The 15658-nt window shown below is 41.5% G+C and overlaps 2 protein-coding genes across 2 annotated transcripts; both read left to right on the top strand.

Moving 5' to 3' along the window:
• The first annotated feature begins 1050 nt into the window (after positions 1–1050).
• LOC125427324 (olfactory receptor 1019-like) lies at positions 1051–2986 on the top strand. The gene is made up of 2 exons (XM_048486581.1): positions 1051–1128; positions 1958–2986. Exon 2 carries the CDS (start codon positions 2048–2050, stop codon positions 2984–2986), a length of 939 nt encoding a protein of 312 aa, XP_048342538.1. The 5' UTR covers positions 1051–1128; positions 1958–2047.
• Positions 2987–8041: 5055 nt separating this feature from the next.
• LOC125427094 (olfactory receptor 1019) lies at positions 8042–8980 on the top strand. The gene has a single exon (XM_048486128.1). The coding sequence runs from the start codon at positions 8042–8044 to the stop codon at positions 8978–8980; it is 939 nt and encodes a 312-aa protein (XP_048342085.1).
• Positions 8981–15658: the final 6678 nt, after the last annotated feature.

Consider the following 15658-nt stretch of genomic DNA (forward strand, 5'->3'; position numbering starts at 1 on the left):
CAGTTTACTCTAGCTGGCCTGAGTTTATTGGAAACTAAGGCCTGGTTAATAACCTTTAAATTTTGGCTGAGACCCTGCTTTAACATGTAAGAGAACAGTTTAATTCAATCTGCGATGTCTGATCTGATGATCTCTAAATGGTGTTCCAATATTATCAAGAAGATTAAATCTGTAGGTTTTTCATTGGAAGCATCTCATAAGCTTCATTTGAATGAGATCTTCAATATACTTAAAAGAAGATTACTGGATCAGGAACAACAGCTACTTTTAACATCAGCAAACAAGTGCTCTCCTCTATATTACAATATAGTACCAACGTATTGGCATTTCTTTGATCTAGTATTTTTTTGATCTAGTATTGGACTCTAGGCAAAGATGGGTTCTAACTCGAGCTAGGTGCAACGTGTTTCCATCAGCAGTAGAGGAGGGACAACTACTTTCTATACCATTCAGTGAAAGATTCTGTTCATACTGTTTAAATCAAGAAGAGACTCTTACTCATATGATCTTCTGCACTAAATATGCAAGCATCAGATATTTGTTACCACAGGCTACATTTAATAAAGCATTAATTTGCTCAGCCAATTCAGGAATTGCCCTACTTCTAAACAGTAAAAAACCCAGAGATACTGGAAAAGACTGCAAAATTTCTTCTGCAAGTGATTGATACATGTACTGAAGAACAACAGAAGAGAACTTGATCTTGTTTTTAATATCCATTTATCTCTATATTCATCTTTATTTTTATGCCTAATAAAGATTGTTTGTATTATTGTGTAGTTTACTCTAGCATATAAAAATGGCTACAAAATTGTTTCGTTACTTGTTTGAACATCTTCTAATTGTCTTTGTGTAGCCCTGAATGGAGGGAGGGAGAAAAGGGTAGAAACTCTTTGGAGAAGATGTTTTACTTGTTATTAGTCCTCTGTGAATCAGGCAATCCTTGTATCTCTCAGTTGGGAATTTAAGCCCAGTAAATAAATATTACTTCATCTGACATTCCAAGCAACCATTTAAGATTCATCACAGAATGGACTAAACATCTGACAAATCCAGGGCAGAAAATGAAGATTCCTGCTATATCATGTTGCTATAGATTAATCATACTTGCTGCTACAGGGAGAAAAGGTATTTGCAGGACTTTGTACGCTGTCAGGTGCTCATAGAATCTGCCCCCAATATAGTTGGTGACCTGCACAGAATGGTGTGTGGATTCTCCCTGACAGTGGATGGCATAGAACCTAAAGTAAATGGGTGGAAGGGAGGAAAATAAAGCATCTCCTCCCTGTTGTGTTCATGTGAGAGTACCTCCAACCCTGGATTGTGAAAAAGGATCAACCCGAAAATCCCAGGTTGAGGGGAATAAAACGGGCCAAACTCATTTTGGGAACAGAACCTGTGCAAAGTCTCCCTCCACATGATTTATATAACATTCTACGCTGATTATATTTGGTCTGTACGGAATCCATCTCTGATTCTAAATAAGTTCCATTTCATAAAATGAAGCATGATCCAAAAAACCCCAATGAAACTGGGAAATAAGCATAAAATATTTTATGGCAATTAGAAATTTAGGTGGCTTGGTTACTTTTGCAAATCTTAAATAATTAGTCACAAATTCCTATAACAGGCTCTAAGTTGGTAAATGCAATTTAGTAATATATAATCAAGAAAGATCAGGACTTGCAGGAGGCATCTCCTTTCCCCCTTCCCTATTACTGCCTCTTTCCCTTTCCTGAAAGCTTTCCCTCTTTTCCTACCTCCTCCTCCTCTTCCTACCCAACAGGCAGCCTACATTTTCCTTCTTCTCTGTCTTCTGACAGAATAAATTGCAATCGATTGTGCTTCTTTCTGAGTATGTATCAATTGATAGTATTTTGATAATAGACACATCTATAGAACGAATGCCTAATTTGTGTCTGTCACTGCTAATTATTTTTCCTTTTTTCTGTTCAAGATTGCAGGATATTTACTCCTAAGTGAAGCTTTCCCAACCAGATTCGTCCCATCCTTCCTTCTACTCTTTATCATCCCCATAACCTCTGAGATGGCTGAGGGTAATCACAGTACAGTTACCAAGTTCATTTTTGTAGGCTTCACAGATGATCCACAACTAGAGCTTGCCCTCTTTGTGGTGTTCTTGTTCATCTACCTAGCAAATGTAGTAGGGAACATGGGTATGATCCTCCTGATAATCTTGGATGGACAGCTCCACACTCCCATGTACATCTTTATCTGCCACCTCTCTATAATGGACCTGGGTTACTCCACTGCCATAGCTCCTCGTATGTTGGCTGATTTCCTACACCATCCCAAGATCATCTCTTTCTCCAGCTGTGTTCTTCAATTTGTGTTTTTTGTGGCCTTTGTGGATGCTGAATGTTACACATTAGCTGCCATGGCATATGATCGTTATGCGGCGATATGCCGTCCTCTCCATTATACCACAGTCATGTCAAAGAAAGTATGTGTGGTACTGGGGATTTTTTGTTACTTCGCAGGTCTGATGAGTATGGTAGCCCATACTAGCCTCACCTTCACTTTAGAATTCTGTGGCCCCAATATCATCAACCATTTCTTCTGTGAAATCCCTCCACTTATAGCATTATCTTGCTCTGACACTTCTATCAGTGAAATTCTCCTCTTTTTCTTCTGTGGAGTCAATGAGATCAGCACCATCACTGTCATTCTGATCTCCTACTTCTTCATCTTTGCTGCCATTTTGAGGATCCATTCTGCTGAGGGTCGACGCAAAGCCTTCTCCACCTGTGCTTCCCATCTGACTGGAGTCATACTTTTTTATGGGACAGTCATGTTTATGTATCTGAGACCACCTTCCAGCTATTCATTAGACCAGGACAAATGGGCCTCTGTGTTCTACACACTAGTGAATCCTGCACTGAACCCCCTAATCTACAGTCTGAGAAACAAAGACGTGAAGGAGGCTTTTCGAAGAGTCATCAGCAAAACTGTGTTTTCAAAATAATATGGGAGGGAAGGGGTCCCATCATCTGGTCACGACCCACACACCCTGGTAGGATGGATAGGGAGGGGGAAAGGGGAAGGGGGGGCATAATCTGGTTTTAACTATGTTAGTGGATATAGGTGTGCAAAAACGAACTCTTGTCTACAATGGCTCACAGATCATTGCTTCTGTTAAAACTTGTTTTTCTTTCTACATTCTAAGATAGTAATGGACAAAGGTCAAAGGTGACACACCACACCATTTTCAGTGACATATCAGCATTCACCAAAATCCAGAAACTATTCTCCCTGTTTGAGTCATTTTTGTAATTATTTGAAGTTTCTTTGTATAATATACAGCACCACACATGATTGGACTGTATTTTAAAAAAATAAATGAATAGGGATTCCTGAAAAATATTGTTTCTCTTTTGTTTGTTTTTTGGTTTTTTTGGGGTGGGGGGAGGAATTGACACACAAGCAGTGTCAAGTTAGTCATTTTCTGAATTTTTGACACTGAGACCAAAAGGTTTGCCATCACTTCTCTAAGGACAATAAATCTTTTAAATGGGAAAATGTATTGTGTATGATGTAATAATATAAGATGGCTAATGAAGAACCATTATTATGTGTTCAGCATGGAAAAATATGGTTTAAGTATGGAAAAATATGATTAGTATTAGCCATCATAATTAAATGAAACTACTAGCTGCAGGGGGAAAGTACTTCTGGAGAAAAACAGCATAGGAAACTTGTTTTCACAGTTTTGCCATTGTTCCATTAAGACTACAAGGAGCTTTGATTGTACTTAACAGGTCTCTGCTTACATTTTAAGATTTAAGCATATATCAGATATTTATCTTATGTGAGGTGAATTTCCCTCAAAATACATTAAACACCCCCCATATATATATTAAACACACACACCCATATATTTGGCTCTGTTACAACTATATATATATGGCTCTGTTACAACTATGGGAAAATGTCTCCCGCAATGATTCCATGTGCTTTGAAGGGATAATATACTACAATAGCTTCAGATATGGGAATAGACATGATTTGTTTGTTTTTTGGCTATCCTTTCATGGATGGGCTCGGTGTACAATGAAACAATTTCAATAATAAAATCAATAAAACCAATACATACATTCTCACAACATCATGGTGCCATTTATAATACCCTAAGGATAAACACAACAATTCCACCCTCTACAAAACCCAATACATTCATAAATCAATTCCAGGGGGGAGGATAACATATAATACCACCATTAAAGGTGCGCACTTCAAAATATTTCATATTTGTTTTGTTTCAGGATTTTGGAGAAAGCATATAAAGGGGAAACAGAGGGGGGCAGATAACTCAGACACCACTTTCAAGGGTCAGGTGGGGGTACATTAGACTGATCCCTCCTGCCCTCCCCCCAAGGTGTAAGCAGAACTTGGTGGGGCAGCAGTGACAGTTAGCACCTTCCCATGGTCCTGCCTTTGGGCTATCTTTTAAGTTATGGCGAGCATTTGTAAAATTTTGATTTTTAACTGTAATGTAGGTTTAACATGCTGTTACTGCCCTGAGCCCTTCTGGGATAGGCAGGATATAAAACTAAAACTAAAAATAAATTTTAATTTTTTAACAGCATACCCATGAGCCTTTGCTAAACATGCAAATTAATAATATGCAAAGGCTCATGGATATGCTGTTTAAAAAAATTAATTCATTACCTTTTTTTTAAACGCACAGAGCTAGTGGGGCTGTGTGCAGCCTGGGCATCTGAAGCACTCGTGTCTGGCCTGGCAGGGGAGCGTGGCTATGTGGGGGGCCATCTTGTGCCCCCCATGTGACCTACAATGTTAGCACCCAGGACAAATGTACCCAGACGTTCCCATTATAGCTACACCACTGGTGCCGACCCTCCAGAGCATTCATTTTCTCCAGGAGAACTGATTTCTATAGTCTGAAGATGAGTTGTAATTCTGAGGTATTCACAGTTCCCACCTAGAGGCTGGCATTCCTACACTGCACCTGTGCTTCCTACCCAGGCCTACAAAAAGAAACATGAGCACAGCAGCACCCAGCTTTGTCCTATGCAGCACCTTAATTGTCCTCCATTGTGCCCAGGCCAGCAATAAAGAGCACAGGCACAGTGTGGCTTAGTGGCTAAGAGTGGTGGAAAACCGAGTTTGATTCTCCACTCTTCCACATGAGCAGTGAACTCTAATCTGGTGAACCAGATTTGTTTCCTCACTCCTACACATGAAGTCTGCTAGGGGACCTTGGGTTAGTCACAGTTCTTTCAGAACTCTCTCAGCCCCACCAACCTCACAAAGTGCCTATTGTGAGGAGAGGACAGGAAGGAGTTTGGAAGCTGCTTTGAGACTCCTTTTGGTTAAGAAAAGCAGTGTATAAATTCAAACTCTTCTTTTTGCACAGTGGCACTTCATTCCCATCCCTACAACTGTGAGGCCAGTTAAGAGGAGCATGGGCACAGCAGTGCCCAGCTTCATCCTCTGGCAGAAGTGTCAGTGTTTCCTCTTACCATTCCCACCTTTCCCAGGAAAAAGCAGGAGTGCTGGCACAATACGACTGATGCGGAGAATAGGGACAGCAGTACCTGGCCTTGACTGCCAGTATGGGATTGATGTAACCCGTAAGGAAGAGCATGGCATAAGATTGTCAATCTCAAAATAGGAATCCCAGAATTATAGCTAATCTCCATACTACGGACATCAATTCCCCTGCAGAAAATGGCAGCTTCACAAAGTAGACTGTATAGCATTGCATCCTGGCTGAGCTTCCTCCCCTCTCCAAACTCTAGCCTCCCTAGTCTCTACCACTAAAATTCCAGAAATGTCTAATTCAGATTTGGCCACTCTATTTCCTGTATTCCTCTCCACTGACCCCACCTACCATTCCCAAGATGGTGAGGAGGAGCAAAAGACCAACAGCATGTGACTTCACCTGGGTCATCTGTGGCATAGTGTGTCTGGAGAGGAGAAAAATGGCAGTGCCTGTCTTTGCCATTCTGGATCATGCAAAGTGCAGCCAGCAAGGAATAATGCAGTGGTACCTCCTTTATCTCCAGCTGTTTTACCTGCCATAAGATGAGGGGGGCATGGCGCCAGTTGAGGCTAAGGCTGTGGGAAGGTGTGTGGCTTTTTTCTAGGGTTGGCAACTCCACATCAGGAAATTCCTGGATATTGGGGGGTGGGACCTGGTTGTGGAAAATAGAAATTATCAGCCAAAGCTTCTAGTACTAAAAGTGTGGGATAATGACCTAGAGGATCTGGGTTCAAATTGTCACTCTGCCATGAAGTTCACTGGATGACATTGGACCAATCATATCCTCTCTGTCCAATCTGACAGTGGAAAAAATGTACTAGACAGATAGTACCATGCAGTGGCCCTAATCCCATCTAACACCACAGTCACCAAAATAGCTGCAAAGCATTGTTGAAGGGAGTAAGGTTGTATAAAACTGATTTGTTTGTAATACAGATATGCCAAGACAACACATAGAAAGTGGTATCAGTTTTACACCAAATGAAATCTGGTGTAAATGGCTTTGAATGGAGTGCTTTTGAATCACAAGTAGAAACACAGAACATTTTCTAAGGAAGGACTGTATATTTGGCAAGGATAATCACTGGGCATTCTTTTGAGGATTGAGCCAGTGCCATGGATGACTTTCTGGTAGTAGTACGCAATGTTCTCGAATGGGAGGAGGGAGTTTCAGGAGAAACAGGACTTCAGAGAAACCTTTAATTAAGTCTGTAAGGATAAACAGGGCAGAACACTAGAACTGGAAATCCTTTGGGAAAGATTTCTTCTGTGAGTAGTGCAAACCTTGTCTCAGTCCACTGGGGCTCTGAACTGGATGAATAAATATCACCTCACAGATATGCCAAACAGGTCAAGTGAGTTCTCCAAACAACAGGATAAGCATCTGACAGACCCAGAGTAGGGAGTTAAGATTTCAGCCACAATTTTCAGGTAAGAATAGTTCCAAAGAAGCTAGACTTTAGAAAGTCACGATCACTGAGATTGTTCTGCAGAAATCTAGAAGAATGCAAGGCATTAAAGTATATTCTTAACAAGAAGTGAACTATGAAAAAAAGTTAAAACAAGACATCCTACTTTCCTAAGAATACCTGCCTAGTTCCCCCTTGAACATCAAGCAAGCATTTCTTTTCATTTTGACAAGCTATAGAGCAGTGTTCTTCCAAGGGCACTCTTGGAACTATGACCATCGAATGTTTAATATATTCTAAAGCAGGGAAGTCCTATATTAGTATATTTATTATCTCTTTATCAACTGGTAGAGTAAATAACACAGGGAGTCATCACAGAGTTTCTATGCCCTTATTTGTTGGCTTTTCAGGGCAAGTGTTTGGCTGCTGAGTGATACAGTATGCAGGATTAGATGGATCAGCAGAGCTAACACTGCTATCTGAATCAAATTGGTCCATGTTGCACCTGAAAAGTGTATAGCATGTAGGAAGTTGTTTACACAGGGCTCCAAATGCATATTAGTCTCTTTGCCTGCACATCCAACCCCAATTGTTTCCAGAATGCAGTGTGACAATCTATTCAGACAAAATATATGGGGAAGGAATTATTATCTTCAAGTTTTGGTGAGAAATGAAACAGTATTGCAGAGCGAGGAAAGTAGTAGACACTGAAAGCAGGACTCACCTTTGTGTATTTTTTAATGAACCATTCTTTGTTGACATGTAAGAATAATGCATAAAATGCTTACAAGGTATATTTACTTTAAATAAGTTTAATAATTGTTAACTTTCTATAGAGTCATCACATTTAGTATAAGAATTGCTTTCTTTTCTTTAGGAACAAGCACAGAATACAATGGTTTATGCTTCAATCTAATTATAAATCAGTGGACTGGAGATTTCTGGTGAAAAGAGGACACATTAAAAGAATAAATACTGTTGTGTCTGTCAAGCAGAGCAGCCTATCCTTGTCCTCTTCTGCATTACAAAGCATTACCTCTTGAGTGGTGATTTTTGTTTCTCGTCACACCTCAGTACTTTCACCTTTTAATCTTTTTCTCTAAGGATGGATAAGGCCAATCATACCACAGTAACAGAATTCATTTTCTTGGGCTTCACAGACAATCCACAATTGGAAGTTGCCCTCTTTGTGGTGTTTTTCTTCATCTACCTGGCAGATGTGTTGGGAAATGTGGGCATGATTCTCCTGATCATCATTGATGAGCAACTCCACACACCCATGTATTTTTTCCTTTGCCACCTCTCATTAGTGGATCTGGGGTACTCTACCGCCATTGCCCCACGTATGCTGGCAGACTTCCTGAATCAACACAAAGTCATATCCTTCTCCAGCTGTGCCACACAATTTGCATTTTTTGTGGGCTTTGTGGATGCTGAATGCTATGTCTTAGCTGCCATGGCATATGATCGCTATGTGGCCATCTGTCGTCCTCTCCATTATACCACAGTCATGTCAAAGCAAATCTGTCTGGTACTGGTGATTGGGTCCTATGTAATGGGTCTTATAAGCTTGGTATCCCATACCAGCTTGACTTTCAGCTTAAATTTCTGTGACTCCAACATCATCAACCACTTCTTCTGTGAGATCCCTCCACTCCTAGCATTGTCTTGCTCTGACACCTATGTGAGTGAGATCCTCCTCTTCAGCCTCTGTGGCTTCATTGAGTTCAGCACCATCCTCATTATCCTGATCTCTTACCTCTTCATTTTTGTTGCCATCTTGAGGATTCGTTCTGCTGAGGGTAGACACAAAGCCTTCTCCACCTGTGCTTCCCATCTCACAGGAGTCACTTTGTTTTATGGGACAGTTATGTTTATGTACTTGAGGCCAACATCCAGCTACTCATTAGACCAGGACAAATGGGCCTCTGTGTTCTACACCGTTGTGATCCCAATGCTGAATCCCCTAATCTACAGCCTGAGGAACAAAGATGTGAAGGAAGCTTTCAAAAGAGTTATCAGCAAGAAAGTTTTTTCTCAGTAACATTCCCTCTACATTATGAAAGATTTAAAGCACTGTGCAAAGAAATACAGTATATGTCTTTTGTTATATTATGGTACAAAAATGTTCTCATCTGTTGAAATCTATGTAAAATGTAATATATTAAAAATGATGCAGCTATTTCCTGGTAATATAAAACACAAAAAAGAGAGGGAAAAGTTTCATTCCCATGAAGGATAGTGTTCTGTGTTCCGATATATGAAGATTTTTAATTCATCCCAAATTTTAAAGCAAGTCAAATATTTACTGTTAAATACTTTTTCTTTAACATTACAAAGGTTCCGGGTTTTTTTAATTAAAAAAAATTAATGATTGATTAGAAGTGGCACATTGGTTGTGTTGGATGTGTGGGGAATATCCCTGAAGTTATCTGAAGCTTAACAGTGAGTCAGAAGCAACAGACAAGGAGGAAGAATGGGATAAGTAGGCATTTAACTGGGAGGAATGGGGTAAGCAGGTACCTAACAAAGAGATTTCTTCTGCTGGAAGAAGCAGTAACTAGACATTGTGGCCAGAGCTCCAGGTCTGCCTGCAAACCATCATGCTAGATTTCCCCCCACCCACCTCTTGGCATTGCATAAAAAATTGAAAAGAATATTAACCAAGGTTCTGAGGACTAAGCTAAATAAAACTAAGTATCCAGGGAGAGGCTGGACTAATCAATCCTCCAGTCCATATAATAAAATATAATGTATCAGAAAAGGTATACCAGGTTAGAAAAAGGTAGAAAAAATTCTATGCTGAGAACTACAGAGTGGACAGATTGGAAGGGGGACAATTGTAGCTTTATGGTTAGAGGGATCAGACGAAAATGGGAGATTCCTTCTCAGCCATGAAGCTAACTTGGTAGGTGACTGTCACATAAGAGGGAGAGGATTAGCTAAAAGCCCTCTTTTCTGGGCAGCAGTCAGATCTATCCCCTCACCCCCACCCCCACTACCTTTTGTCCATCTTAAGTCCTGGAGAGATGAAGTGTTTCCTTAAATGGTGGGAGTCTACCTTTTAGAGTGAGGAATTAGCAAGAGCAGACTCTTGACTTAGCAAAAGGTCAGGCAAGCTCGGGGACTTTGTTGCATATGTATATCAAGATCAACTTGTGCAAGAAATTCCTCAGGAGAGCAAAATAAACTTTAACAAATTTATTTAGTGATAATAGGGGTACACAAGCATACAATAGTCAAAGCAGCAGAACACACTGGGACCCAGAATATAAGCAGTGTTGAGCGGATAGGTCGGAAATAGTAGAGGAATTGGGGGGATTCTTGGAGATAATACTGTACCAGATCCTGAAGTGACTTTGAGTTCATGAATGAGAGGGTAGCAATCTGAACTGGGTTCCAAAGAATAGAAAGCAGGTGGCATGCAGCAGCAACTGAACACCAAAGGCAAGCTCAGAAGTACTGGACACTGGGTGCTGGGAGAGGGAGCTTCTTATAGGGAAAAGGAGACTCTCAGGGTTATGCAGAGTGGCCCTTAATCTCCCAGAACAAAGAGGAGACAAAGAAAGGAGGCAGACTTCAGTCTTAAATGTTGGGTCACTAATCTAATGAGTTGAGGCATTAGCCTGATGGGCCAAGATAGGGAGTGTCTGAAATGGGGGAATTAAAACAATAGTGTACTCCTTGGGAGTATGCTAGCCAATGGAGAGAATGGGCTCCCCCATTTTGGCACTGCACTGCTAGGCACCCCAGGGGTTGGTAGGATGAGTAGAGACACTGCTGTCTTAAAACCAGGATTCCCCCAATGCACCATGGGTTAGTCCGGTAACAGATGTATAGCAATCCACAGAAAAAGAAAAAGGTGCAAACAGTTGCTGATAACTTGTATTCTATAAAGGCAAGATCTGGAAAGAATGCATAGCATTTAAGTCAAGGCAATGTGACTAGAGTCAGTTTTCCCACCTCGGTGTGGGCCAAGAGGAGTTTCATGTTTTGCCATAAAAAGTACAACTCCTGCTGCATCTTATCCTGCTTCCATTGCCAGGCATCCGCCCCTCATTGGGGGCCCATGTTCCCACCCGAACCTGGGCTCTCCACCATTCTTGTGCTGCCAGGTCCCATTCCGGGTAGATGTACTGATCCATGGGGTGTGTGAGCCAGGTGGACTCATGCTGCCCTTTTGGCTTGGCCCCCCTGTAATCATGCAAAAGGGGGGATAGGTGGTATGGTGATTCCATACCCACATCCTCTCAGATGCCACACCCAAAACCCCGGTATGGATTGTGCAGGTGAGGAGCAAGAGTGTCCAACTCCTTGTCCTCCTAGTCTGGACCTCTCGTAGCCTCCTAGTCTGGATCTCTGGCCGCCCCTTCTCCTCTCTGGGAACCCTCTTCTTCCAAGGGTTACTCCGTTCCCTGGTTGGGATCGCCTGCAGTTTGATCAGGTTGCCCATTGCCATGGGTGTAGCTCCATCCATGTTGGACATGAAGCCTAGCACAGGCCATTGCTGCGAGATTCGTCTTATTGTCAAATCTTGGGTCCGGAAATAATAGAAACTGTAGATTTGTCCTAAAGTCTTTATATGAAAGGACAATATGAAGCAAAGACTAATTTGAGGTTCCCACTCAAATCTACTGCTTATATCCCTGCTGAGCTCCTCCCCCCCCCCCCACATAGCCAAACGGCTCCTACAATTCCCACTACAAAGCACTACAAGCCTGGGAACAGTTCACACTTCCCACATGATAAGATCAGTTCTTCCAGGGCTGTCAAGGCCACCTGCCAAAGGAGAAAGAGAGCGCTAATCACCCTCAGAGTACAAAGCAATACAGAGCAATACAATTCCCCCTTGCAATGCCCACCACCCATCAACTGACAGGCACAGGCCTGACACCCTGTCAGTCCCGAGGACAGCCCCCACGCTTGACAGGGAGGTTGAGGAGAGGAGGAGGCCTGCAGTTGTGGCAGGTGGCTCAGCTGGCGAGTCACGCCCTGGCATGCAGGAAGCTGCCGGGCGCCAGCCAGGTCCTTGAGCTTGGCCTCTCCTGCAACGCGGCACCCATACCAGAACCACGCTCACAGACTTCAGGCCCACCCGGCCCCACACTGCAGGAGAGGCCGGGCACAAGGACCTGACTGGCACCCACTGCCCCCCCCCACACGACTGGATGGTGTACACCCGGGGACATGTGACACCATCCAATTGCTGTCAAGTTTTGATGGCTACTCCTGGGGTTGTAAAGGCAAGAGATGAGCAGATGTGGCTTGCCATTGCTTACCTCTGCATAGCAGTCCATCAAAGTAGTAACCATGGCTGACCTTGATTAGCTTCCAAGATCTGATGAGATTGGACTAGCCTGGGTTATCCATGTCAGGGCAACAACCCAACAGCAGAAATCTGCAGTTTATTCACTGCAGTTTTTACTCAAATTTGCATGCCTGGTGCAGCTGTTTCCCTTGGGCAAGCAACCACACCAAAAGATTATTTTCCATATTCCTCAGCATACATTATATGCAGTGTAGTGAGTTGTAGACACAGCTTGAGCAATGGCTTGTATATAGATATTGATCTGATACAATTAGGTTTGGAAATAAATATCTCCATGCTTGCACTTGAGCCCAGAGTATTTCAATGCCCAAGAAACTTCAAAGTCTTGACAAGAGAGTAGATCTTAAAAGCAGAGGAATCAGAATCCACTTTGACCTCTTTACATGTCAAATTAAGTCTGATCCTTTGGAGACACCAAATTCCCAGGTGCTTCTCCAGCTTTTCTAAACTCTATTTTTCCTCCTCCTTGTTCTTGTGGATATAGGAGTAAGGAATTATTTGTGGCAGCAATGTTTCAGCTCCAGCAGCCAGATCTGATTTCATTTGTCTTTTGAATTATCAGATATTTGCAGAACTCCAGGTAAAAATAATGCCTCTTTTCCGCTGAATTAAGGCAATTGGGGGTGGGTGGGACTTTTTTTCAGCTCATTTTTTCTGAGAAAAAGGAGAAAGTTAAAATTGTAAAGTATTTCTCAGTTTGTATAATTCAAATACCAGTAAACAAATACTTTGCAGATCCAAAGCAGCACAAGAGGAACATCAGTGCAGTGGATTCATGCACAGAACTTTTCAGAATGTATTACAGTGTGTACTAGTGAGAAATGAATCCCTATTTGTTGTGCTGTGTTTACTGTGTCATTGCTCAGTTTATGCATCATTTAGCACACAAATGAATTTCTAGTAGAAGAGTTGATACAGGGTGTTCATGTTGGAAAACAGCTGACTGTACCAAATGCTCCTGCAAATGCCAAAGCAGTGATAGCAGAGAATGGCTGTTCATGCTGCCACTGCAATCTCTAAGAATCAGCTACAATGAACAATGTCATCGTGCCACTTTGCCACATCCCACATCAGACTAAGCATATTGATTGCTCCATCATTTTAAAGGCCTTTGCACATATACCTTTCATTTAGTCCTGCTCAGCAATCTCCATCTGTTATGGTTTCGTTGGCTTCTTTCCTCCAAAATGCAATCTTAGGTGGTCACGCAGCAAGTATCACCATTAGTTGGGACACACAGACATACCAGACAGAATTAACAGGAGTCTACAATACATTGGGGTGGGGGGACTTCTGCTTGTTTTTTTAGTAATATCAATGGAGTATGATTTAGAAAAGGGGAGCTAAGAACTCTTTCTGCAACTAAAGGAAATATCTAAATGAATGGTTTTTGTATAGAACTGGCCATCCCATTATATACAGTTGTCCAGAAACACAACTATATGGGGGTCCTCCCCAAGCAGCCTTTATCTCTGGGTCTGATCATGGGTAGTGTTCACATGTAGATGACTTCAGTATGTTAAAGTAAAGGAGTTATATCAATCTTACTGCACAAGTAAGGAATTACTCCGCAGAAGAGACTACACAATTTATTCAAACAATTGGGGCTTAATGCAGTCTCCCTAATTATAAAAATTGAATTAAAAACAATAACATTATAACCCACATCAATCTCTTCTTAGCAGAGATTCAGATGCTGTAAATGATGTTCTGTGACAATGCTGAACATCATACAATCATCTACCACTTGAATACTATCACAACTATGTATTACAGGGAGATGCATGGGTACCACCATTCCCTGTCTCTCCAGCAAGAAAAAAAATGAAGTGGAAGGTCAGTTTCTGCAGTTTCTGTGTCCTCTTCTCCTCTTGAGACATTGCTGCTCATGGAAAATACAGAAATGTCAAAGCATTTATAGTACAATGCATATTTTTTTCCAACATATTTCTTCAGAGAGATTTATCATGGTGGTGTTCATAAGATATTTGAAGAGAAGCTAAAATGCGAAATGATATTGAGAGCAATTCATTCCACATACAGTGGTATGTTCCATAGTGCTGTTACAGTTGCTATAGTACTCATAGATTACAACGTGATTGATCATTTTTGACAGCTTTCGTATTCAGAACAGAGCTAACTTAAATATATTCATTTATTTCTCTTTTTTTCCTAAACATCCACAAAATCAAAGGGGGAAAGAGTGAGAAAAACATCTTAGCCAGCTGTAGCATCTTTTTGAGTATCATCCAGATACCAGAGCTTTGTGTGGCCAGAGGTATGACCCTTTGGCTCTCAATCCCATGGATTGCAGCCAATGTCCTTGGTGAGTCAGCTACTGAATCCCAGACAAGTCTAAAGCATAGTTTATGTTGCTTAGTTGGGCTCTTTTAGGAAAAAAAGTGGGATGTGGTAGTGAAAAGTTCTATCAAGTCACTGCTAACTTATGGCAACACTGTGGGATTTTCAAAACAAGACACAGAGATGTTTTGCCATTGCCTTCCTCTGTGTAGCAACCCTGGACTTCCTTGGTTGTCTCTCATTCAAGTACTAACCAGGGCTGACCCTGCTCAGCTTCTGTGACTAGAGGAGAGATGAGGCTAACCTGGCCATTCAGGTCAGGGCAAAAAGGGATGCAATTATTTAAGTAAACACAAATTTTAAAATGGCAAAAAAATAGTCCATTACCTACAAGATTATTATGGTAGATAGGAGATCACACCAGCTGTGGCAGAAGCCTTTTGCCTGTATCCAACTTTGAGTATTAAATTCACCATTCCCTTTTGTGTTTTTATGTAAAGTGAGGCTTGTAAATCCTCCAGCTTTGATAAAGCCACAGTCTTTGCAATTAGAGTTGCTCCATTGGCTCTGAATGCCGTATTAGGTATTAATCTGTGCCCTTGAAATTTGTGTTCTGACAGGCATGGCATCCTCTTGGAGAGAGATTCCATTGCACTTGTAGCATTTAAAGACTGCAAAATGCAAGTCAAGATTTGTTACTAGTAAATCAGGTCAAGCTGAGTTTTTGTGCAAACTCCTCTCTGTAAAGCAGTACAAATTAAAGCTGAAAAGAGAGGGTCTTACAGTTCCAAGGACAGAAATACCCTCTGTGCTATTTAACAAGTGTGGTAGGAGACAAATAGACACTGTAGCTCTTCCTAATGGCTAAATCTTACCTTTGAATAAAATATGTCCCTGAACATGCAAGGATAAAAGAGTACACTGTTCATGAGGTGGTGCTAGCAAACAGTATCTACTTCCTTTAAAAACTGCCTTGCTTAATGACATTTTTAAAATTCTAGTAAGCCATTTTTGAGGGAAGCCTTGTGGGTCCTCACAGTCTTTGGCATGAAGCAGCCAGGCAGTCTCCCTTCTTGCCTTCATCCTGTTCGT

Source organism: Sphaerodactylus townsendi, linkage group LG02, assembly GCF_021028975.2.
Source record: "Sphaerodactylus townsendi isolate TG3544 linkage group LG02, MPM_Stown_v2.3, whole genome shotgun sequence".
NCBI classification, from domain to species: domain Eukaryota; kingdom Metazoa; phylum Chordata; class Lepidosauria; order Squamata; family Sphaerodactylidae; genus Sphaerodactylus; species Sphaerodactylus townsendi.

What these genes read in the sequence shown, in the direction of transcription:
- LOC125427324 (XM_048486581.1), top strand. Translation starts at nt 2,048, where the DNA reads ATGGCTGAGGGTAATCACAGTACAGTTACCAAGTTCATTTTTGTAGGC.
- LOC125427094 (XM_048486128.1), top strand. Translation starts at nt 8,042, where the DNA reads ATGGATAAGGCCAATCATACCACAGTAACAGAATTCATTTTCTTGGGC.